Source organism: Strongylocentrotus purpuratus, unplaced genomic scaffold (genome assembly GCF_000002235.5).
Source record: "Strongylocentrotus purpuratus isolate Spur 01 unplaced genomic scaffold, Spur_5.0 spur5_scaffold_21, whole genome shotgun sequence".
Taxonomy (NCBI): domain Eukaryota; kingdom Metazoa; phylum Echinodermata; class Echinoidea; order Camarodonta; family Strongylocentrotidae; genus Strongylocentrotus; species Strongylocentrotus purpuratus.
Genome location: NW_022145607.1, coordinates 30,411,867 through 30,438,191, shown reverse-complemented (window position 1 = coordinate 30,438,191; position 26,325 = coordinate 30,411,867). Strand labels below are relative to the sequence as shown.

General features: G+C 36.4%; 1 protein-coding gene across 1 annotated transcript; it reads right to left on the bottom strand.

The window, feature by feature from the left end:
* Nucleotides 1-1,555: 1,555 nt before the first annotated feature.
* On the bottom strand, nucleotides 1,556-26,325 carry LOC583418 (N-acetylated-alpha-linked acidic dipeptidase 2-like). The gene is made up of 17 exons (XM_030994317.1): nucleotides 26,168-26,325; nucleotides 17,785-17,950; nucleotides 16,485-16,622; nucleotides 12,812-12,940; nucleotides 11,972-12,164; nucleotides 10,787-10,877; nucleotides 9,531-9,616; nucleotides 8,951-9,070; nucleotides 8,348-8,430; nucleotides 7,314-7,377; nucleotides 6,599-6,666; nucleotides 5,953-6,038; nucleotides 5,293-5,371; nucleotides 4,447-4,705; nucleotides 3,707-3,788; nucleotides 2,807-2,893; nucleotides 1,556-2,056 (listed from the first exon to the last, which is right to left on the bottom strand). The coding sequence occupies exons 1-17, from the start codon at nucleotides 26,323-26,325 to the stop codon at nucleotides 1,855-1,857; spliced, it is 2,091 nt and encodes a 696-aa protein (XP_030850177.1). The 3' UTR covers nucleotides 1,556-1,854.

Genomic DNA, 26,325 nt, shown 5'->3' with positions numbered 1-26,325 from the left:
CTAAAATACAGAAAGCAAGCCGATAAGGTTAATAAGTTTTAATTCATATATTTACAGACTTTCCTGTAGAATGCATCATTCATGAAGAAAACACACAAACATAGCTTAATCTCTAAATAATATACGCCCCTTTTAGTATGTAAAGAGAAGTAATCAAACATACTTATCAAAGATCATATCAAAATCAATTCTACGTGTCAGAAAAAATTCCATACATGATTATAGAATATGTCTATTTACAAAATATATACAGACAGTTTCAATATGTTCACATTTACAAAACTTGATTACTTCATATTGTACGTTTTAGATTGATTAAACTTTAACAAAGCTCTCTTACTTATCAACCATTTTTAATGATTTTGTTTGAATACCTGATCATTGTAAATATACATGCTAATTAAGACAGAATAACTTAGATTATAAACTCCGTCTATTCATTAGTATTAGAAAGCATAACAATCCTGATAGAGATCGTGCTCTGAATCTTCCGAATAGAATGCACTATAAACACATTAAAAACAAACATTACAAAAATCAAGCCCAATTTTACCACGGTTTATTATTTTCTTACAATTAAGCTCAGGGGTCACAAGTACAAAGTGAAACGTCTTTCCAGACCCTTTACTATTTATTTCTCCAAGATAATATTATCTTCTGGTTTCAATATTGGCCCTATTTTCCGTACTCAACCAGCCTATATACAAATATCTTTTTGAGTAGACAATTAGAAAATATAAACAGCATCATAGATTATAGTTTCTTTACACATCTGCAATAATAATACAAAATTTACATTTTTTAAAGAATTTTATAGCAGTTCTTTCGCGATCTCACCCGATTTGAAATTGAGAAATAAAGCCATTAAAAATAAACGAGGTAGCCTAATCATTGTATGAAGACATTTTTGTAGTTCATAATACTTTCTGTTCTTCAAGTTATCTGCTAAAACCTCTGTGGTCAGAAGTGCAACTAAATATTTATTTTAATTGTGTTCACAGTAGCCTTATTGTTTTTGTGTTTTTACATTCTGTGGACAACTACTCACAATTTGCCTGGACGGAATATCATATAAATTCGTATTTTCACCGCTTCATTGACTGGGATATGCTCAGTGAGTAAGACATAATGTTTTATACTTTTACAATCTATGTTCAACATTAAATAATTGTATGCAAACAAAAGTCTTAAATTCAAGTCGAAAATATGATTGTCCATGTTTCCATAGATGATCAAGAAATTGGTGAAGTCGTATGATCAAGAGTGCTAATAATTATGTTGGTTTAATAATGTTCTTCAATGTTGTTGTGGCAGTAATAAATCAGCGTTTGGATATCCTACTTGAATATAAATCGTGTCAGGTCAGAAGAATATCACCATGTAGCTTGCAGGAACGCCATGCTCGTTGCACACGGGGCGTCATTTAGCTGACGGAAGACTGCGTCAGCGGCTGTCCAGGTTTCTGACGCGCCATATGACAGTTAACTTGAGCAAGCAGTGAATGTGAAAGTGGAAACATCGCAGAGATTTACTGGCACATGCACCAACTGTTTTCATAGGCTCGATTAGCGTATCGTAGTAACGTTTTCGTGTGCATTTGATTTCTCTTTGCACACGAAGCGTCATCTTATTCAGAACAGTAAGCATAAATGCACAGGACATATCATGACCGAGTTAAAACAACTAGTTGCAGGGAAGCGATAGCGAAACGTTGAGGATCTTGCACGGAATTAGCGCGGACGGAACACTAGAGTAGCAAATAATTGGATTTACATGAGCTAGTGAATGTAAAGCGATTTGGCGTAGTGGAACGACGGTTCGTGTGCAACGTGCCGTCAATTATAGTAGAAGCGATCACCACGACGTCACATCTTTGAGTACGGCGGTTGCTGTCTCAATTGCATGCGTCAAAATAGCGACTTGTTGTGCCACTACTTTCCAGCGCCTCTCTTGGTCGGAATCCTGGAAGATCTTATGCAGTGCGTCAGCGATGCCGGGGAAGGGTCCAACTTTGTCGGCGCTAGACTCTGTGAATCTTGGCGAGAACAACACGTGCCTGTTGAAGTTTAAAGGTGGTAAATAGAAGTAAAATTATGAAAATTTGACGGTTTAAGGCTTTGGTTATTAAGTTGAAGTTATTAACCATTGACCAGCCCATGAGACCAACAGAGCTCTAGACGACCAACGTCCCGCGATATCGACAGCCCACGAGACCGACAGCTCACCAGACCGATGACCAGTAACATTGCCATTGACCGGGGAACAATATTGTCGGTCTCAAGGCCTTTTTAAAAGTTATGAGATGGTCTATCTGCGGGCCTCCTTTAGGGTTCACTCACCTGACATCGTTAGTCACGTAGCCTATCGAATTTACTGGGATGTCCCTCTTCACCTTGTTCTTCTCCTTCCTCATCATCTTCTTCTTTTTTAGTAATCTTCTTCATCATCTTCATCTTCTTCCTTATCATCTTCTTCTTCTTTTGTATGTACTAATCTTTTTTATCCCTGTATCATTGTTACTGTGTTTGAATTTTACATCTGTTCTTTTCTTCATGCCTCCTCCTCGTTCTCACACCAAAAACACTACAGTTCTTCAGGCAGCGAATACAAGTTATTTTGTCTTTAGGCGGGCGAGTCTAACTATTTTGTTAAAATTAGTTTTTGTTTGGAAACTTATTTAAACTTACAATACCCTCTTCTGTTTACAATATATAGGATAATGTGAATAAACGAAATAAGTCATCTTCAAGTTTTAAGATGCTATGAATAATTAGGTGGTTAAGGGGAACAACGGAAGCATACATACCGATCAAGACGGTTGTCCGGAAGCTCCTTGATAAATGCCTTTTCTAACTGCATCATCTGGTCATTAATCTGCCGCACTGCTGATGGACTAACAAGTTTTTAAAAAAGGAGAACAGAAACGAAATCATAACAGAAACCGCTATTGAGAAGAAATAAAGGAGAGAGTACCGCCCTTATCTTAGTACTACAAGTTATTGAAGAATAAATGGGTTTGCTAGCAACTTGGAGTGATACAAACTTTCAACAATAAATCAAATTCAGTCAGAATACAACTGTCCTGTGGTCTCTTCATCTACAATTTATTGCACTGCTTAAATCAATATACTTGAAAGATTATGACATTAATGAGTTCCCAAGATGAAACCAAAACATAAAAAATGACTTGTTTACAACAAATTGTTTGTGTACATGCTTTTGAGAAGATTAAAACTTTTTTGAATTTGACTTCACGTGAATTTAAGAAGGAACTAATTCTTCATATAACCTTTAATGATATATGTGTTCAGAATTCCCTGTAAAGCAGATATTTCATTAAAATAGGGCGAATCTTTTCTAAAGGCATTGCGACACCATCTTAAAAGAAAGGTAATGGGGCTATTCGGAACAACATACCGACAAGTCTACCGATAATTTCTACAAACAAAACGAACAAACTGGAAGTTTTTTTAAATTGCTTTCTAGGAACAGAACAAAATTTTTTTTTTAATTGGCATAGGATGGAGAGTACAAACAGTTTGCACACTAAAATTGAATAAGGGTGCCACACATCCACAACCCTCTCTACTTACGCATCTAGTCATTCTTTGACAATCTATAATAATTGTTTACTTTGAAACAGACAAATTAACAATGTGGCCATACATGCAATACACTTAAAGTAGATTTTTGAGCATTATCGTACCTGCTTTTATTAACGTGGTTTACTCTTTTCTGGAAATCCGTGCAATTTCCAACAAATTCAACCACTGCTTCCTCAAGACGTTCTGAAATAAAAGATGATTTTTAAAAATTACGCAAATTCATATTTGACATGACGACGAAGTCATTCAGAAATAGCCATGTATGGTCACTTATCAGCTATGAGGAATAAATCTGAAAAAAAAATAATAACAGGCTAATTTGGTTTAGAAAAATTGCAACACGTTTCCTCACTTTTTTTCTCTCATCTCATCAATAATACTAAAATATATTGTTTTTTTCTAAATTTGTTGAAATAATTTGTATGTGGGCAAAATGAGTTCACATTGACAATCAGGGCCGTATTTACGGAATGGTCTTGCACTGCCGACAGGGGGCGGATATGCACAACATGCAGCCACTGTAGCAGTGTCAAATCAGGTGTATCAAAGAATTTTTTGGCGGAAAATATTGCTAGATCTTATACTTTGCTGGTTTATTTATTATCTTATGTGTAAAATGATAAGATGGGCTGACAATAACTCCCCCATCAAATATATTTTTTGTTTGTTTTGGGGTGATTTTTGTTTAAATAGTTTGATGCATATGCGCCCTCTATCGGATGTTGAGTCAACAGCGACAAAACGCTATTTTCTGCTATTATAGTAGAACATCAAACCGGGTGGTTTTGAACAATAATTATAGGTGATATGTGCTAGACTGACAAGACAGTCCAAGCTTTACCAAGTGAGATTCCATGATCCTGAAGGTCTTTCGATGCGTCGCTAAAATGTAAGTCGAGCCACATGGAAAGCAAGTCTCTTGAATAAAGGTACACATCGAATGGCAACACCAATGAATCGGCTAGTATTCGGGCCATTTCGGCAAATGTTCGGGTAGTGGCGAGATGATGCGAGTAATCCGGATCAATGAATTCCTCGACCAATCGGATTGTTTCGTATGACGTGTGGTATAACGAGTAGAAGCTTCGGTTGAATGTACCCTGTAGTCGTTTAAAATTTAAAATGAAGTATATTGATAATGAAAATGACGTTATCTATCTTTGCATCTTTCATGATCCAAATGAAAATTAACATAATATGGACTTCAAGAAAGTTACCAATCGTAATAGTAGGCATAATGCTCACAAAGATGGATATCAAAGAAAACAAATTGATGGTTTTATTACACCCAGTTTGGGAAAGGAAAATGCTACCATTAAGCTTAGTCAGATATCTCAAATTATTAATGATTATCATAATATTATTAATGATTTGGTCTTATTTACCCAGGGTAGCCACATTAATTTATTTAGAACGCTCTTCATGTGAGCCTGCAATTACTTTCTCAACTCCCATGATATGTACTCATTTAATACCCCTGGGTAGACAGGGACAAATATGGGCAAAACGGCTTGTACAGGCATGTAAGCACCAAGCAAAGATCGAATCCGGGACCCCTCGTAAACTATTCAAGGGCCTTTACCAATATACCACGGTGATTAACATTTCATAGAACATTTAAAAAATTAGGTGCAAAAAAGATTATTAATTCAATATAATCATAATAAGGATTAAATAGGGGACGTACATAAAAGATCATGATGAATGGCACCCCTAATCTCATAATGAAACCCCGATGATCACTCGCTCCGGCTGTTCTTCTTACTCTGGAAAGGAAGACAAGAGGTAAATGGAGAGAGAGAGAGAGAGAGAGAGAGAGAGATAAAAACAAATCTTTACATTTGAAAAAGTAAACTTTATGCTTGTTCATGCTTTAAACCCCGCTGCACTACTTACAGCTTCTTATGCCCTCTATATAGCAAACAATGCATAATTGGTGACCTCTGGTCCCCCATACTCCCCTTTTTCTTATGTTAATTGAGAGCTGATGTGATGGGATAACCACCTGCCAGTGACCTCGCTGGGTGGTCTGATCCCTCCTGGCCAAACTAGTGCAGACGGGCTTTAAGGAATTATTCACAGGAAGTGGATTTGACACATTATGTGAAAGACCAAGAATCTGATGAAAAGGGTATATAATGCAGAGACTGAAGCGAGGGGTGAGGGCGGCAGTAATCTCTACACAATTTTTGTCTTCTCTCCATTGCACTTTCACACCCCTTCACGCACTTTTTCTCACACACAAACACACACACGCACTGATAATCGCCAATTGTTAACATGAGTCAGAAAGCATATTAGGAATCATCTTACATTGCATTACAATTTCAAGGCGACATTTTCTTACAGCGGTCTATGTGGATCCAGAGAATCCGGCACTCTTTCAACCATTGCATCATAAAGGGATCTTCCATTATTTTCGGGATCTGGAACCTGTGAATATAAAAATGTATAAACCAAACAAAATCTATATAAGCTTGAGAAGTTGCGTGAGACCATCTCTCAGTCTCTATGTCTCCCTGTTTCAGTTTCTTTCTTTCTCTCTCTCTCTCTCTCTCTCTCTCTCTCTCTCAATCTATTTTCCTGCATACGCCTCACATCTCAAACATCAACAACATTAATATATCATTCACACTAACGAGACCGATGCCAGGCCGACTACAGACCGAACAACATATTACAATACTCCTAATTTTAGAAAATAATCGGTCGGTTTGGATTCAGTTTGGCGGTGGAACTGAGGTATGACATTATGTACCGTTAAGAACGTCAAATTACATTAACATCACCAGCACAATTGTATTATCTGATATGCTATACATAAATTTTCAAGTCATAAAGAACGAAAATTAAATAAACATTTATTGAAAATGAGAATTTCAGATACATTTATTTATGTTTGACGTGAAGTCACGGCATTAAACTTGTATTATAAGGGCAGATATCAAAATGAAAATTATATTTTGAAGATACATTATATAACTTGGCTGTACCTTTTTCGTAGCAGCATAAACCACTGGCCGTAGATGAGGTGAAGCTGATGTCCACAAAACATAGTTTCCTAAGTATAGGTAAGAACAAACTTGTTAGTAACTAAACAGTATTGTCGGTCGCTTAATTCACAGCTTAGAATATTCAATTATTTTCAAATATAAACCAAATGAAAATCTGATTTTCACAGTGAACACTGCAGTATATTCGAATACCTCAATACAAACGAGACCCAGTTAATACTATTTTGAAATTTTTGCTGATTTAACCAAAAGTAAACAGTTGTTTCCAATGACAATTATGTTGATAACATTTATGTATAACTTCTAGCACTAGCGATCGGAGAAACTCATGTGTTTTCCATCAGAGATCAGGTAATGACACGTGATGGCGCTATTTTCTATTCCCCGTCAGAGCCATTTATACACAGAGTTTGGCAAACTTTATTTAATTTGGTCACCACGTGGCGTATGTTCGTTTGTTTTGCGCTTGCCCAACAAATTAAGCAATATACGCCATACTGTGCCCGACTCGAACCGGGTTGTCCAAACTCCCCCAATCAATGACACCGACACCGATTAGAATAGCAGCGTGTAAATATAGGTTATCCAATTCCTTCATTTCTGTTTCAAAACTTGACTGTTATTTATAAACATAGACATAGAATAATGAAATATAAGGATTATCCATATATGTGTGTAAATACTGTGTACTTACCTGCAACAGCAATGTCCAAATTGAGAAAGGCTATAGAACGATCAGCTAAAAGACGGTTGAATTCCTTTAAAAAAGAAGGGGATGATATGGGGTGAGATATTTTATATTCTTTATCCATTCTTATTTTATTTTTTTAATTGATTGTACGTAATCTCCAGCGGTATTACTATTAGATTATTTTAATATTCCCGTTTTTACAGTGACTTAGCTACGTTGGCCGTATCCTCGGAGTTGAAAAGGTAACTGAGAAGTTATCATGAGTGCCCACCAGACTTTTCATTTGCGAGGCGGCAATTCCCCTTCGCACTTCATCTACTAATTATAACCAAAACGAACATATATGACATATCTGAATTTATTTTGCGATTGATACGGTCATCGGAATCATTCACGCACAGTGGGCTCCATCTTCAATCCCTAGATGCTCTCACCATACGGTCACAGTTAAGGCATATGGTAATTAATTACTATCATCTTGCTAAGTCCCTATTTCTCCATCGGGTATGGAGTAGCAAAGGTAAATATCAAATGCCAAAGAACACCGATGCCGTGCCGGGGATCAAACTCACGGGCCCGAATTCACAAAGGAGGTTTGTCGACAAACCTTGGTTTTCGTACGTCATATGACGCGTTTTACGCGTTTTTTACAAACCTGGTTTGTAAAGAACAAAAGGAGGTTTGGCGAAACAAAAGAAGGTTTGAGCTCAAACCTTGGTCTGAGCTCAAACCTTGCTTTGTGAATTCGGGCCACGACCTTTGCATTCCAAGTTAAGTGTCCACACTACTCGACTACGACACCTTATACCGAAAGCCCCATCGCTTCCAATGACTGAAGAAGACACTCTTCGCCACTTCATATATATTGATATTGATCGGGTCTATTTACGTAAATTTATTATCAAAAGTTTTTAATCTATTTACAGGATTTTGAAGTAAAATCCTTCACAACACATTCCAAATCAATGTAAAGGATTTCTGAAGTCTTATTCATGGGAAACACGATTTTAAAATGAAAAGTGAAATGTCAGGTTTACCTCTGTCCATTCAATGGAGCCGATTAACCCGTATTCCTCAGCAGCAAATGAGCAGAATATAATTGATCTCCGCGGTCTCCATCCTACAAATGACAAAAAGATGTCTTAATATAACTTTCGAATCATACATCTGAGATAGCCGTACACCCGAAGAAAGTAGATCAAAGTATAATTTAATGAAGTTATTGTTCTTACCTCCAGGTATTTTTTTTTAGGAAAGAGCTTGTTAAGACAAAATAATTGAAAAATGAGCTTTGTTGAGTGCTAGTAGATCAGTGTGATCCTCATTTTTAAAATATAATAATATTACCATGAAAATAATGGTAAGGAGGAGATGATGTGCGTTGGTTACGGGCAATATCTAAGTGATTAAATTATCATTATTAGAAATAGCTAAACGCGTGTTCGGTAGTAAATAATATATAACAAAATTGGCAGATAATGCGCAAGAAAATCATCAATTAAGCTTGGAAATATTGATCCAGCTTAAATTAAGATTTAAAAATGTGTTTTCACTTTCTTGTTACGTCATTTACAAATGTATTCAACTTTTAAGTTAATTTCTGGAAGTAATTTGTTATTTATTTTTAAGAAGAAAAATACCTTCTTGTTTAAGTTTTCCAAATGCTCTTGATACTTCCATGAGTGTAGCCGTCCCACTGGTAGGATCAACAGCTCCAAGAGCCCATGCATCACGGTGGTTGCCAAGGATGACGTAACGATCTATTTTTAGAAGTGACGTAATACCAGATAAAATGTTGGTAATTTTAAGGTGATTTTTATAACTTGCGTTTATTTGTAATACTGTGCTGTTCTTTGCAGAGAACACGAATAAAAAAAGTTTTTTTGGTGGTATTTACTGTGGTGTACATGAAAGTGATTTCTGTTAAAATAAAGTTTAATAACCAAATGTGAAAAGCAAGTATTATTTGAATTGTTCATATAACATAATAAATATAATGCATTACATTTCTTGAGCTCTTTTAAACTTTCCCGTCAACAAATTATTCACTTCATCGTTTTATATATTTGCTACATTCACGTGAGAACCAAACACAACATTGATTTTATCTGCATGTTGAAATAATAAAAGTGGAAGAACTCATATTGTACAGAGTTTGATGTTCTGTCTTTCATCGACTGATCTTCCCTTTTAAAAAAAATTCATCTTTATCACACTCACCAGGCTCAATCTCTCCTCTTATGAACCCTACTGAGTTGTATGTATAGTGATGAGCAGAGATGGAGTTTACTACTAGCCTCACTTTCCTGTACAAGAAAAGTAAAATGTTCAGATAGGTTACGCTCCATGAAACAAATACATGGTCATCAGCCAAAATATGTATCATTTGATTGGATGAACTTGTTTATTATTCATTTGAATATTTACAAGGACCTGATAAATCATATCTGCAGTTTACTTTCTGAAGTTTGAAAATATGACAGAAACATTACGTGTGCCTTGTTTTGATTGTCAAAAAGATTACTTGATTGAATCTTTCTACAGCAAGTACAAGATGGGATACAATGGCTTATAGTAAATTATTTTGATCGCCTTTGAGGGAGAGACTTTATCATCCTAGAACTGCTATGTGGCGATGGACTCGCAAACGGTATCAATTTTTTCGACGTACCTTGAGATCTTTTTGATTTGCATGGTATGTTGTGTTAAAATTACACAGACAACGTGTAACGGAGTAAATATTACATTAGTATGAAGTGTGACACTCTTTCTTACATTCCTCTGTAAGGGTCTTTGAACCCAGGACCCACTTCGTAAATTGTCTCCGGATCTCTGTTCCATCCTTTACCGGGCTGAGGACCCGTCAACGCACTACAAATACGAAAAATAGGCTGATGATATTGATTATTTGTTTGTTTGTTTTGTTTTTTCATTTCTGCGTTTTCAAAATAGAACATAATCATAGGCCTATACATAAAGTAACAATTATATTTCATTATACATAATTATACATTTTTAAATACATAAAATAAGATGCATACAAACACACATATTTTTCAATGAAAATAGATAAATTACAACAAACGCAAGAGACCGCCATCATGAGCGGTAAGCTTGAAATCGAAAACTATGGATATCAGTAGTTTAAGATGCACATCATGTGAACAGTTAATACAATGTCGCCCTAGAAAAGTAAAATCCCGGTATGTTTGATTTAGTTTTTATTAATGTATATCAGATTTTACGAGGTAAAACATACATTACTGTCCATGTTATTTGAGTAATTTATTATTAGCTAAATGTAAAGAAACGTGAACAAAAACAGTATTTTGTTTTGAGCATTTTCTGTAGGTTCATTTGCTACCAAAACTGAACCACTTGGTTCTTGACATACATGTTTTGATGATATTGATAGTAAGTGGTATAGTTTTAGATTTTGTTTTTATTCACAATTATTACAAATGAAGAATCCTCACCTTAAAAGTATTTCTGCATCCCCAAATCCGATTGGATGAACAGGTATCTTCGTCATTGAAGTATCATTCAATTCTGATCTGTATGCAAAATCTTTAATAAAAAAACAAATAGTTTTAAAAAACTACGTAGACAATTTGCTCAATTTATAAACATAATGTAAGAAAATAAGCGTCATTATATTTCCACTTTGTTATTTAAATTACTACTGTTTACAGTACGGACTGCTTGTTATAAAATTTTGGATACATGCATGAGATATCGAAAGTAGTGTATGGCAATCAAAAGGATGGGAAATAATCAAATCGCTATAGTCAACGAAATGTCTGCGAAAATACAGACGTGCACAAGTTATAGCTTGATAGCAAATTCAAATGCACTCATAAATTGCAATTTCCGTATTGATTATGCACATAATCAACATGCAATATCCTGTTCGATTATTTTTGAATTCTGGCCTAAATCATATCGATGCCTTTATTGTAGGAAAATTTACATTAAAGGGAAAGTCCACCCCCAAAATAAGTTTGTTTCGATAGAGGCAGAATAATAAGAAAATCAGGTGAGTGAAAGTTTGAGCAAATTCTGAATGAAAATAAGAAAGTTATGAATTATTGAAGTTGTGATCAATCAAATACAAATTGGCAACTCTGTGACTTATTATACGAGCTCTCCTGCATTTGCTTTGTGCATAATATTCCATAAAATCATGTTTTCTTCGTTATTGATGACGGAATATATATTTGGTCCTTGCAGGGGGAGTATAGAAACATATTTGCAATTATTATACTTAGGGTGCATGTATGGTTGAAATTTTTCTTGAGGGAAAAAGACAATTTTAGATTTTTTTAGTACTGAGCAAATGGAAGTTGAGCTCGCATGATACGTCATAGAGTTGCCAATTTGTGTTTGATTGATCACAACTTCAAAAATCCTAACTTCCTTATTTTTAATCGGAATTTGCTCAAACTTTCACTGACTTGTTTCTCTCATTTTTCTACTCCTATTAAAACTAACTTAATTTCAGGGTGGACTTCCCCTTTAACAACATCGAAATGCATCACATTCTCGTACCGAATAGACGAAGAACATAAATATATTTGTTTAGAAAAAACAGGCACACAAAAAAGGAAAGTCAATATTTGTTTTATAGCAAGATTTTAGTAGGAGCCATTTTTTGGTTTTACCTTTAGCGGGATAGCCAGGAGTCAGCGGGTCCCCAAAATCTTTCAAGATCGACCCTCTCTGTGCCGCACTCTTTGGTAGAAATGACCCTCTGGGATAGGGTATACCATTATGTTGGGAGCCATACGTAGGCAGATCGTGAGGGTCGGAAAAGAGAATGAGACCAGCGGCTCCGAACTTCTCAGCGTTCACAACCTGTACCAAAAAGAGATATGTAACATTTGCAAATATCCAGAAGGATGCCATAGTTATATTAAGGGGTATGATTTAGTGCCTTTTCGCTTTCATCAGATCAATTCCTAAGTTCGTTATTAAACGAAAAATGTATCTGTTGTTATTAATTCAAATAAATTAACCGAATATAGGTTCTGCGAGAAACAAAATTCGTACAATTCTGCTATTCGAAAAACTTGCATAAATATCAAAGATATATGTATTTGTCAAAATATTGTGATATACACATGAAATTTAATTTATTTTTAATTCCCAGTAAGATTTCCAACAAACATTAGAAAAAGACATTGGAAGTCTTTAATTTGTATACAAAGGTAAAATGAAAACTCCACGATTTGTAGTATTACATGCAAAAGCTAAAGAAAAACTCAATAAAATTAACATCAAAGAAAAATACCAGAACACAAAACAAGATGCTACCACCATAAAGATTTCTGCGGGCTTTATACTTTAAATGTCTTTGTCTGGTTTTCGCCTCCTTCCGTATCTGAATTATTTACTGTATATTCTATGTTTAAATAATTGTTACATATATAATTTATATATACATTGTGTTTCATATTGTACTGTTGAGAAGGAAATGAATGTTAATAAATCCAAAAATTTACCTTGGTGTTTCTCCCCGTCATGCCGTATTTTGCGATGAGGATTTTCCCCTTGAAGTTGATGTTGGTGGTTAGATTCTGAAGATACTCATAGTCCTCCAGTCTGCCGTAGTTGACGTAGACCAGGTCCCCCTGGATATGAGACATACAAGGGTGAAGCACGGTGGCGAGTGAGATCACATGGGAGGCACTCTTTTTTCAGGAGGTTCGTTTTATGAAGGTTCGGATAATTCAGAAGAGTCAGTAATTCAGAAACACATTTTCCCATACTAGGAAGATCTTAATTCCGAACATTTGTTACGTTATTTCGGAAGGTTCGTTTTTCCGAAGGATCGTAATTCCGAAAGTGAAATGAGATTCATTATTACGGGGGTTCGGAATCGCGAAAATGAAATAGAGTTCATAATTCCGAAAATAAAACAGGGTTCTTAATTTCGAACGTGAAATGGGGTTTCTTATGCCGAAGGTTCGAAATTCCGAAAAACGATACAGGGTTCTATGTCATTTTTTGAGTAATGGCCCCTAATTGATTTCAGAAATAAAAAACTTCGGAATTATGACCCTTCGGGAAAAAAGACATGTAACCGATTAATTAATAGATGGGCACGTAGCCAGTGTATATGTTATTTGTAATTATGGACGATTTAATTTGCCCTTTTATTTTTTTTTTGGTTTTACTTTGTATGCGTTGTTTAAAATGTGTTTCGTACTTGTTCACCACAAATGTGCTGAGGGCACGGTACAAGAACAAATTATTGATTTGATAATTTGTGTTTGCTACGCATTCCCAATCTAAATACAATGGATCGTTCTTTGTTCAAAAATGTGCAGATACCCCTCCCCCCCCCCCCCCCATTTAATTGGCGAATAATTATGTCATACATAAGAAAAATGAAATGAAATACATTAAAAGTATCATTTTTCCCCTTTAATATCACGATCCAGTTAACTATAATTTCCAACCTCAATTCTAGAGTATTAAGCCTACGCACTTGAATAAGCTTTATTTTGCAGGAGACCTTTGATAGACTTAACAACTTAACCTTTTTGGATCAGTTCTGCTTTTAGCATTAAACATCACGAAGTTCAATCACTTCACTTTTGTAACTTTGGATAGCTTAATCAGGAAGCTGTAATGAATGGAGATCCCGTCCAAGAGGCCCCTTTGAAGTCATCCGTGGCACCGCGCGTCTTTTGTTTCCCCTACCGTAATCCCCTTAATCCCCCTCCAAAACCTTACAGCTCCCTAGTAGCACTAAGTCCTCCCTTTCCACACACAGCCCAGCCCAGCGAGCACGGCGGCTTTTGCTTTGCCGGCCCGTACTTTGGGTGAATAGTGGTGCTAACTTGACAACTTCTAGCCCTAAATCAATAAATGCGCAAACATATAACACAATTTCATTTAGTTCTTTAGGAAGATAAACCTTTGGACTACCTTCCTAGCTATGTACAAATTTCGGAAATTTTCGGAAAATGTCAATAATTAGATGAGAAAATCATGATTATGAAAATCTTTCATTCGCTCTAACTCATGATTTCCTTGGTCGATTTCGCTGGTTAAAATGGCCATGTCTTCAGTAGAGCTATCCGAGAACGGAAAACGCATTTGATGACTAATAGAAAGTTGCATTGATCATAATGTTGTGAATTCTGCATTTTATATGTTATAGCTAAATACATCTTTCATGAACATGACTTAATTTGTCGGTGCCACGCATGGCTTCAAAGCCCGATGCTTGCATATTTTTGCAAACGAGTGAATAGAGAACTTAGGGAAGCAGATGGCGTTGCGTAACATTTCGTACTATTTGGAATGCCAGAGAGGGACTGTGCATTGATATGGACAGCTGTTGATGGAAATGATGGCTGGAGAGGGTTACATTTCTTTTTGTTAAGCCAGGTTAATCTTGAATAATTTTCCCTCGGAAAATTCTTTCGAGACGGTATCTCCATTCATTACAGCTTCCTGGGTTAATGCTAATCTTACATTTGGACGGGCGTATGTGAGTGTGTGGTGCGTGTGTGTTGTGATGATGGGTTAGTGTTGTGTGCGCGTGTGTCTAGTTTGGGTTGGGTGTGTTCACGAAACGTAAGGAAACACAGCGCTCCATTGTGAAACACGCGCGGTAACACAATTTTCACAACGAAGATTGGATAATTTGACACCTAATCTATAGCAATTTAGAGGCCTGGAAAATAGGTGAGGTGATTACTTCCGATGATCGTAACAGTGGTTCTAAATATTGGATGATGCAAACCTTGTCTGTTTTTAGGTAAGCCCTTAGAAACTTCTAGCAAGATCGCTTTACTTTTAGATGAAAAACTGCAAGATACCAACAATAATATCACCCTTATATTTCCACTCGAGTTAAGCACGATGGAGTTTTTAAAATGTGAAAGACAAAGGACTTCCCCCCAAGTAAACTCGAACTGTTACCGCATGTTTGATGACACAACGGTGACACAAACGGTTTTAAGAATCTCTATCTACATTTATGCAGAGGAGTAGATTAAAGAGACACACACAAAATAGGAGAAAGGAAAAGGGCAAAGGTCTTTAAAAGATGATGAAAGAATCCTTCCTATAAACCCTATCTGCCCTGTTTATTCGACATGTCGAAAACAATTTGTCACTGGCGTATTAACACCGTGTGCTCTTGGTAAGACCTGGTAAACTCATCAAATAATTGAGAGCGTTGAAGCAAAAAAAAAATGTTTACGCAAATGGTAAAGGTTTTAACAGCGTGGTCGGTCAGATTGGTGAAAGTTTGGGTGGGGAAAAGATGGAACTGTTGATCCAAGGTATTCCAGGTGATGTAAATGGGTGCCTAGCAGGAATTAATTCCTTGAAATGCTAGAGCGCCGTAATGGCAGCACAGCTAAAGCCGGTGTAATAATTTCCAAAATTTGTTAAGGCGCCTTGAGCATCCCTTGGTGTGGATATTGTGCGCATTATAAATGTTGTTATTAGTATTACTATTATTATGATATACGTTTACTCCGCGTCGTTGGCCTTTTTTAATACGTTATCGATACATAACACATTTTTTTAAATGTCTAAATAATAAACATCAAAATGTTCACATATACAGAACGTTTGACAATTGTCTTGAATATGTATACCACACGAATGATGACCATGATGATGGTGCGTGATCGGATGATTAATGAGAACTGTAGAAGGTATTTCAAAGGAATAGCTACCGTTATAGTAATCATCAAAGACATGTGGTCGTTCAGAACTTGTTGCAAGTTACGGGGCATAATTTTACACAACTCTGCTCATGTAATATGTGTGATCGACATACCACTATATTGGGGTACAGTTTCTGATTGCATATTACCTTGAATTTATTTGGCCAGTACATGATCTGGGGACTGTTTCACAAAGACTAAGGTTAACTTTAAGTTGGACTTAACTATGGCAGGCCGTTAATGCCACTGTTTGCTCTCACCATTTACTGGTATTGGTATCTCAAAGGACGTACAAATCATGGTCACAATCTACAGAATTTACATTTGTTGATAATTCACTATTGAAGGAAAACATTTTATCTAAAGATCATAATGGTGAGAGCGAACAGTGGCATGAACGGCCTGCCATAGTTAAGTCCAACTTAAAGTCTATCTTAGTCTTTGTGAAACACTCCCACGAACGTAATCAAGAGTGTCTTACCGTGACGTCACCGGTAGCTGAGTATGCGTTGAATGGTGGTGGGATGCCGTCCTGCTCCAGCTCCTCCTCTCCGAAGGAATCCTCACGCAAGCAGGAGGTGAACATAGCAGTCCCGTTACTCGGGTTAATTATCTGGACCTTTCGAACAAAATATAGGAGAAAGTTGAATGCATTTACACCGACTAACAATTCAGTGTAAATAGGCAATGTTCGTAATGCAATCAAATTGAATGCGTAAGTCTTTGTTAAGTGCCACGTTACAAGTTATTTCATTCACATGTAACGAATAATTGTATTTCGATAGTCAAAATGCGAATCGCATACATTACGTGATGTTAGGCAGGACAATTCATAATGTTTGTCCTACCTAGCAACAATAACTTTATACAATTCTCATTCTTACTATTGAAATAGAGTTTTTCGTAACACGTGAATGAAATTTTTTAAACAGGGCACTTAAAGATTTATGCATTAGATTACGATTGCATTACGAATATAGCCAATTACTTAGTTAAACTTGATATGGGTTTTTCTTTAAGACTCAAGGACTACAGAGGCCCAACGCAGTCGTTATGTTAGTGAAAGTGTTTTTGCTGAATATGTATAGAATAGAAACCAGTCTGTTAAAATTATTGATTTAAGCCTATTTTCTTGTTTCTTTTTTCTCAATTTATCCTTCATTTTATGTTTCATTATCACTAAATATGATATTCACTACCAGATTATACATGGAAAAAATCTATCTATTGACCCATGAATTATTTGAAATACAAGGAGCATCTTTTTCGATCTCAAAGCGATGATTGGAACATTGTACCGCTTGATTTTAACGATGATCTTAATTGCTTTTTCATTTTTTACGCCTTGGAGAACGCCCAATTAAAAAAACACTTTATCTCATATGGATATGAACTTATTTCAACAGCAATTTCATTTTTGCATGATTATTATATTTTTTTACCTATTTGATAACTACGCAAGCTGGATTACGTCCAACGAATTCAATATAGTATTTGAAATTTGACAACTCATTCAAGAAGTCAGATAGGGTTCAGCTTGTCGAATGTGTCGATTTGTCTATTTTCTTGGATATTAAAATATTGCTATGTTGAAAGTATTTAATAGGGACTTTTAGATTCTGCATGACGAGAACGCGGACTGCCCTTTTAAGGCAATGTGACGTCACTGCCAGTGCCTTAAAGGACGTCACATTGCCTTAGAAGGGCAGTCCACGTTCATTCGTCGTACAGAAGTCCCTATTAGGATTTCTCTCAGGTACAGGAGTTTTAAGAATGATTACCTTATTGGCAAGCTCATCATCGGCGGACGGAGGATGCTGTAGGTAAACCTTGTATGGGACCAGTCTGGCCGAGTCCAGGCCCTGGTCCAACCAAGTCTTGATGACATCCTGGGCCCCTTCTAGGTCGGCTGGAGTCCCTGCCACGTGAGGTTTGCTGGCGTAATGTCTGTCAAAAGAAAGTGTGATTTAACAAAAAGGTTGAGTTCTGATAAAGAGGAAAAGTAATTCGTGAGCTTTCTTATTATTTGAATGACCGTTGAGAAGAGGATCATAACAGAAACGTCTTCTGAAAAGGACAGCTCTTAAATGGAATCCTATTCGAAATAGGTCAAAAACAGTTTGGACCAAACTTTCAGGCCACACTTTTGTCTAGTTTCATTTAATACCGATATTGTTATGTGCAGTACATGTGACAAGATTGGGTCATTTCAATGAATAACTTGCAAACCTTACGTTCAATAAATTGTGATAATAACACTCGTGAAATGATATATTTTCTAATCTTCAGGTAATATTAATAAGTAAGGCGACAAGTCTGTTTTAAAGGAAAATTCTTTTATGAAGTCATGATTTTGGTTGCGCATTTCATGCGGAATTTGGAATTATATTCATACACACTAAACAAAAACATACACACGGAAATGAAAAGATTGCAAACTACAAAAAGTGCTTGCTTCTGGAACAAATATTCATTTTTCGTCATGCTTGTTTACAAATAGTTTGAAAAAGTCAAGTAGGCATTCAAATATCTTTCGAAGTGTATGCTATTAACCTCGATATGAATCAACTTTATGGTGAATCAACATCAATTCAGAACCAAATATGACTACTCTTTATATGGTTGTGTAAATTTGTCTTAGTTTCCGACTTCATATTCTTTATCATCTGTTTTCAAGACAAAAGAAAAATGTTATCAATTCCAATGAATGATATCCTTACGTTACGTCCTCTACCATTACAACTACTTCAACCAAATATTAGTTTTATTTATGGGAACCTATAATCTACAAGCTAAGCTTTTTAATAGGTTCCTCACATTTCACTCTGTATAACCTTCTATTCATTACAATTAATTTCGACGTCTTTTCAAAGAATTAATTATATAATGTGACACTTTTAGTATATTTCATATTATGTTCTATTTTTGTAAATTATGTTAATTATTTTTATTTGTGAAATGTGAAATAAACTTGAACTTAAACTTGATATCAACTTTATTTTCCTTTCAGCTTCAATAAAATTAATTAATGGTGAAACTACACGCTATTTTACTTGTTTTAATAGTACTTTCTCCTTATCCTTTCCCTTACCCTCCCCCTTTTACATTAATGTGACTCTAGTCAATAGCCATCATAATTATATGTGGTACTTATGTGGTAAAAATATCAGTGGTAATAGGTCATATTAGGCCAGAAATGATGATAGAAGATATTGATTATATTCAAAATGATAACATAATTGAAGGAATGTTAGTAATGTCATCAATTCAACAATGTGAATGAATAAAAAATGATATGAATGTTACTTTAATGAATCATCATATTTGCCTGTAGAAAAGAAAAAAGTCTCGACTGCGACATGACGGAATCTAATATAGGTATATCTGGGCAAGAGCCTTTAAATGTATCTTTGCGCCCTTAAACAATCTCATTTTGGTAAAAATAATATACTTATAATGGACAATTGTTCTTGTAAAAGTAAATGATATCATCTTTTGTGGGGGAAGGCAATTAAAGCGACCGATATTATTCACAAATGGAATAGAAGGGGCAGGGGCTCCCCATCCTTCGCAGAAGCGGGAAGGATAATGCTGGTGCTCTAATTACCATGGCAACTATTGGATTGCCTTCCCGCGCTCCCTAAACTTTTAAGCTGATTAATTTGGTGTTTGTGTTTGACTGCTGGTGGAGAAGCTTCCTATTAATCTCTGTTTACATCTACTAAAATATTTGCAAATCTATAATTGTTTTCATCAAGAACAATATCAATAGGATGAACATAATCAGTCTCTGTAAAATTATTCATAATCAAATTTCTTATCTGTTTATGCATGTTATGTAAACGTTAATTTTAATAAAAATACAGACAATTACTCTTACATGTCTGAAATAAACTTGCATTTTTACGTGCAGATAATTTATATCGCGGATGTGTGGGTGTGAGAATGTGCGCGAATGTGTGGGAGTGTGGGTGTGTGCATGAGTGCGTGTGAGCGTTAGCAAGGGCGTGTGTGTGAATGAATTGCTATTATGTAAATAGTGAGCGGGACTCTCTACTATCTACGAATGCGCTGTTCGAAAGATGAAGATGTACAGTTAAAACAGTTTAGTCAACCCTGCCTCATAAGCCATATATTCCCGTTTGTGTCCGCCCTCTAAACTTCAAGCCCTCTGTTAAGTAAAGCATATTATATGTCTTCTGCTCATACAAACAGAGGTAACTGTAGAATATTCTCCTTTTTCCGAAACCAGCTTGCATACAAAACGCGCGTTTAAGCACTTAAAGCTAATGCATCGTACAATATACGCCAGATGAAAGAAATATTTACCGAAGGGTTCGCTGCATTTATTGTCTGTTGGAATTTTCATTTTCTTGTATTAGGCTCGAGTGGAGGTTTCTGCTGATAACTAATTCATTTCAATTACAGAGGAATAGATTCGTCAACAGTCAATCTTGCCGAGAAAGTACGATCGTACGCGAATATTTTCATAAAATACCAAACGTTAAAGCCCGAACGGAGGTTTCCTCGGCCCCTGAAAAAAATGGCCGTTACATAAAGTTTAGTTAAAAATAGCAAAACGGTTAATTTAACAGATTTTGTTGTTTCTTTGTTAATGAGAAGGAGAAAATGGTGAATAAGTTTGTGTAGGCCTAGTGTCTGGCTGAATTATAATAACCTCCATTTAATTTGCATTAATATTTAAACCATTTGATTTTGAGCCAATGGCTGTCTGTAACTGAGATATGAATAGGATACCTCAAAAAATGCCCTGACAATAAATGACAATGATAATAATGATGATGAGGATGACAATAATGATGATAACAACAACGACCACAGCAACAGCAATAAGGATTTACTTACTTAGGGTAGCCTTATAATTATAAATTCTACTCTTTCATTGGGCCCTACAACCAGGGGCAGAGATCCCATTTTTTGTAGGGGGATCGCCCCCCCCCCCCCCGGAAAATTTGAACAAGTGCAAACAATTTTGTTTATAGTAAATACTAACTAAAGACTGCAACACACTTTTTGGTTCTGCAGGGCCCAAGAGAGCAGCGTTTAGACTAACAAAAATCTTCTCGCTAGGTCGCTACGCTCCCTCGCACGATATCCTTCAAAATGTAAAAGTAAATTTTGTTAGAAAATCTGTATTCCGTTTGTATATTATAGTTTTGCTAAGGAATGTAATTTTTTAATACACCAAAACTTCAAAAACCTGTGAGGGGGTAGTCGCTTCCGTCATCTTCGCCCCTCTCGTTCACTTTGCTTCTTCATGCCTAGCATCTCGTTCCCCCCCCCCCCCCTCGGACATGACAAGGAAATTGCCGCCCCTGTCTACAACTATCCTTCCTTTGTGTTAACAGGTACCCATCCTAGGGGACGATTGCGGGTAATAAACCTTGTCCAAAGATGTCTAACCCCCAAGGAAGCATCGAACCCCAAACCTCTCGCATGAGAATCAGGAGCCTGCACCAATTCACCGTCCCTGCAGTGTCTATATTTACATGACCTTATCTTTTTCTGTCCTACATTACACCCATAGTAAACAACTCATCAGTCAGCTTTATCAGCTTCCCAGTCGCAAAATCAAAATAAATATACAAATAGATCCGAGAATGCGCACTAATTTCACCTAGTTGTAAAACCCATTTCCCAGTCTTTGCATAAAGAGAGGAACCCTTTTCCGGTCTTTGCATGCAAGAAAAATGCCGCTTTGTGATCAATCATAAATATATGAAGCGGCGTAGCTACATGGAGTCCATGAGAAAACACCCACCCCATCAAATGATGAGGGGAGGGGGACGTGAATTTGACAAGAAGACACCGCGACTCCCTTCTACACCCCTCATCATAATGACCTAATCATAATGACTTCATGCATCGAATTACCTGGCATGACACTATTTTATCTTTTAAAAAAATATATAATTATTATTTAAAAGAAGCAAAAAATGATAACTACCACCAAAAAAAAGAGAAGTCAGTTGTATTATTACAAATGATTTTAAAAAAATATTTAAAAAAATTATTGGTGATAATAGTCAAAATTGAACGATTGCCATGATAACATTAACGAACAACAACAGTAATCCCCCTGCCCCAGTGGTTCTGGTCCCCCCATCAATGTGTTAACCCATGATACGCCATTGAATATTGTGTCTATCTATTTCCTCTAATACTAGTATATAGTGGACAAGCTAATTGCAAGGATCAGGCTAAGTACCATGTGGCTATGGTTCTTATTTTTATCGCACCTTCTGAAATATTCAAACATAATCGAGGTACCGGGGAAACGAGCGATGAGATAGGGACCTGGAGTTTAATTTCTAAATGTATTAATAAACAAAATGTATCATTACTCTGAAGGGAAATGGCTGGAAATATGCCAAATGAAATTTTATGTAACGATATCAAGAATTGCTTAATATAATGATATTCTACCAAACTGTGGTAGTAGCGGTAAATATAAGCATGACACTCTATGTGAAAAACATTTTATTTTTGATGGAATATATAGAACAGTTTAGCATGTTAAAGGTACTATGTCCCATTTGTAGTCCTAAAAAACGAAAAGGTTAAATTCCAACGGCATTTGAAAGATAATATTTAGAACTTCCATAAAAAAGGGTGGCTTGAAAATGTCTTTAAGTGGGAAAATAACGACTATAAGTTTTCGAATCGACTTAAGAGCTATAGAGCCAGTAACTAATACTCTGATTTTCAGACCATTGTACCGAATGGTCGTATGTTTTATGCTGCGCAAAGATTCAATCGGTTTAATTTTGGCCATTACAAGAAGTGGGTTATTGTTGTAGACAAATACACATGTACCCTTTACAGCTCATGATATGTATGTTATTACCAAAGAAGAAGAAAGGCCAGTCAGTCACTCAATAGTGTCTGACAGTGAAGCCTAGCAAGTAAACGGGTTTCCTTGCATAATTTGAATATCAGGACACTGCTAACGTTTACATTTCACAGATAGGACATACATGACATATTCATAATTCCTGAAAAGTTCTACAGAATTTGAAGTTGACTGCAAAAGGGACATAGTATCTTTAAATCTAGGGAGACATGCCAACTTAATATCATCTCTTAAGTGTGCATGCCGACAATTTATTCATGACAAGCACAACAATAACGTACAATCTCTTATTCATTTTAAGGGAATTCAGAGTATTTTCTGTGCTACTATTGATGTCAGAAATAGATTCGATAAATATTTTGACATTTCAAACCCCGATATGTTTAATAGAACCTTTGAAAGATAACAATTAAGTTTTTAGCTCAGGATTTCCAAACGATTTGTCTTAAGAAGTTGACAAAAGGTTAACAAAATATTAGATAAATTAACCTTTGAAATTAGGGGATTTGTCAAATCATATGTGGGCGTAACCTGTAATAATGAAATAATCATAGTTTATGTGTTAATCGCCCGATCAGTCATAAGCCGATAAGAGCAAAGAGCTTTATTTTGAGAATTTAATTGAGATTCAGTACTCCCTCGTTTTGCCTATAGTTACCTAGGCATGGTTTTATCATTGTTATCATTGAGTTAACCTTTTCATTACCACCCCGCTTTTGCCGAGAGTTCTTTTTGGGGCGTTTCGTTTGTTTTTTTGTTTGCTTGTTTGTTTCTATATTTGTTTGTTCGTTCGTGTTTTTCCCCTTTTTTTGCTTCCTGTTAATAAATACATGATGTGAAGAAAAATCTAAAAGGGTTTCAATATCTTTGGAACTACATTCCATGTATACAGTGGTGGATTAGAGATTCTTTGTCAAGGAGGCAGATCCGAATATTATCTTACTAGCCAACAAAAAAGAGTGTTGCCAATATTATTTTTGCCGTCATTTTTAATACTCAAAAGTTCTTTGACAAGATGAAAAAAAAGCGTTTCATAAAATGATAGTTTTCACATTTTCAGATGCCACGGGAGTTTATGATTACTGCCAAGGGTACAACATCTAGATGCACATTCTCTTCATGTACTTGATGTGTAATAAAAAGCTTGGTTTAGCGGAGGGACCACGCCCCCCCCCCCCCCCCCCCCCTCCCTGGTCCGCCAGCCGCGGTCCGCCACTAGTTCGAGACCTGTGTTCAAGGATGAAGTATCCATAATTTTCATCGTGTAACAGAAATGATAGCAATGATATCCGTATACCATGAAAAGACACCTGCATCATCGATCATAATGACTTGTGACAATTCAACAGAATAATGCTTTAATTATGTCCGGTAACAATGATAAGCTATAAAGCTATACATGGGTCTATAGCAGATGTCTTTGTTATGTTTAAGCATCCTGCCGATAACCGCTATTTCTGTGTGAAGTAAAAGTGCGAATCTAGGCATTATAAATTTGTTTAAACACTGTGGTTAATGTTATTAACAACAGCAACAACAACAACAACAACAGTTGTTTGTAATCCCTCAATTTCTGGATAGCAAACGAAGAGCGACTACATTACTCTTTGTTTCACAGGACTATTGCGGGATATATCCACTTACGAGTATGTTCACATTTAGAGAACAAAATTTCATATACTATAGATTTTTTAAGGGCGACTCCTTGTGTCTGTACGATGTTTAAGTCAATAGAGAGAAGTGCTTAAAAGCTCGAAATACAGAGGGGTGTAAAGTTCGATGATAGGGAGCCAAGCTAATCGAAAGGGCATGATCAAGTCTCCTTCAGCCTCACCCCCCCCCCCCCCCAACAGGGTCACAATGTAATGGTCGTCAATAATACTATAGCAAAGCTAATATAACTGGACATTATTATCTGACGTACCATGTATATTGCTATTATAGTGTTCATAGCATTTAAGAAATGAGATTATTTTCTCCAGATTTCCTCTTTGTCACACGTGGGTCGAGACAGGTAAATCAAATTACCTGTTTCTAAACGAACAAACTCTGCGACGGGATTCGAACTTTCAACCCTGTAAAACTTCACTATTGAAAGTCCTCCTCTTTTAACGTATTTCTTTCACAATTTTCAAGCTTTTAATATCAGAAAACCATAATGTGCGGATCTGTACGGCCTATTGTGTAAATTGTCATCAATTGCTGTTCGGTAAAGGGCACTCTTGAGCAGATTTATAAAGTCCGATCTCCATCTCACCACTTGTAATATAAGTATAATTTTTGCTGCTACATAATTCATGCTGTAAAAAAAAAACACTGCTTTGATGTCATTATCTCTTTGTAAGCCCCCTCCCCCCCCCCCCCCCCCCACACACACACACACACAAACACACTTCATGAGATGAAAACTTTTCTAATGGTTTTTTTTTTAGTGTATCCACAGATCAATCCAATTACGATCGTTGAGGCCTGGAACCGTCATCTGACAAATAGCTTTCTAATGATCGGATATCCACACATCAGTCACATCAAATCACGTAACCATTCGTGTTACATTCATTACAGTTTACCTTAGTATACAGTAAAACACTAGATGAGCATTGTGCAAAATTTCATAACCACAATTTTCATCGTATTACATACATTTTTTAATATAAGAGATTGAAGGATTAAATTGGGATTTAGGGCTGTTGTTGGGGTTTGTCACCGCATTGTGTGATGGAAACGCACTCGAAACACACAAAATGTATAAATTGCTCATGTCACTTATGAAATTGTAGTTTGCCCTATTCTTTTCCATTTATAAAAAATATTTATGTACTGTTCAAACACTTTAAAGCTTAATTCTTTAAAGACCATCAATACTACTGGGCCAGAAGGGATTAGACCACACAGCGAGGTCACTGACAGGTGGCTATCTCATTAACTCAGCTCTCAACCTACATAAGAAAAAGAGGATCATGGGGGACCAACAGGCACCGATTGGGGAAGTTTTCTATATAGAGGGAGCAAGTAGCTACAAGTAGGACAGTGGGGCTTTAAGAGTCAAACATACTCACCTGAGATTATCCCGTATGTTATCCGCGCTCATCTCGTTCATCAACCTATCCGAAATAGTCACATCCGCTTCACGTGCCTCAAAATCCGAGAATGAAAAATGCGAGCCATCACCACCTCCTCCACCACCACCACCGCCACCACCACTACCTCCTACCCCTCCTCCTCCTCCTCCTACATGAGTCGGTGCCGAAAAGTGGCCAACGAGCACGCCAATGCCTACGCCCACGCACAGGATGGCGATGCCGACAGCCAAGGTCACTGAACGCCTGTATCGGTCCTGCATGGTGGCGACTACAAAGGCCTCGTCCGCGTTGGGTGCGACAAGGCTCATGAATGCCAAGCGCTGCTGTTGCCGTGCTCGCGACGCCGGATGAATCGTCGATTCCAT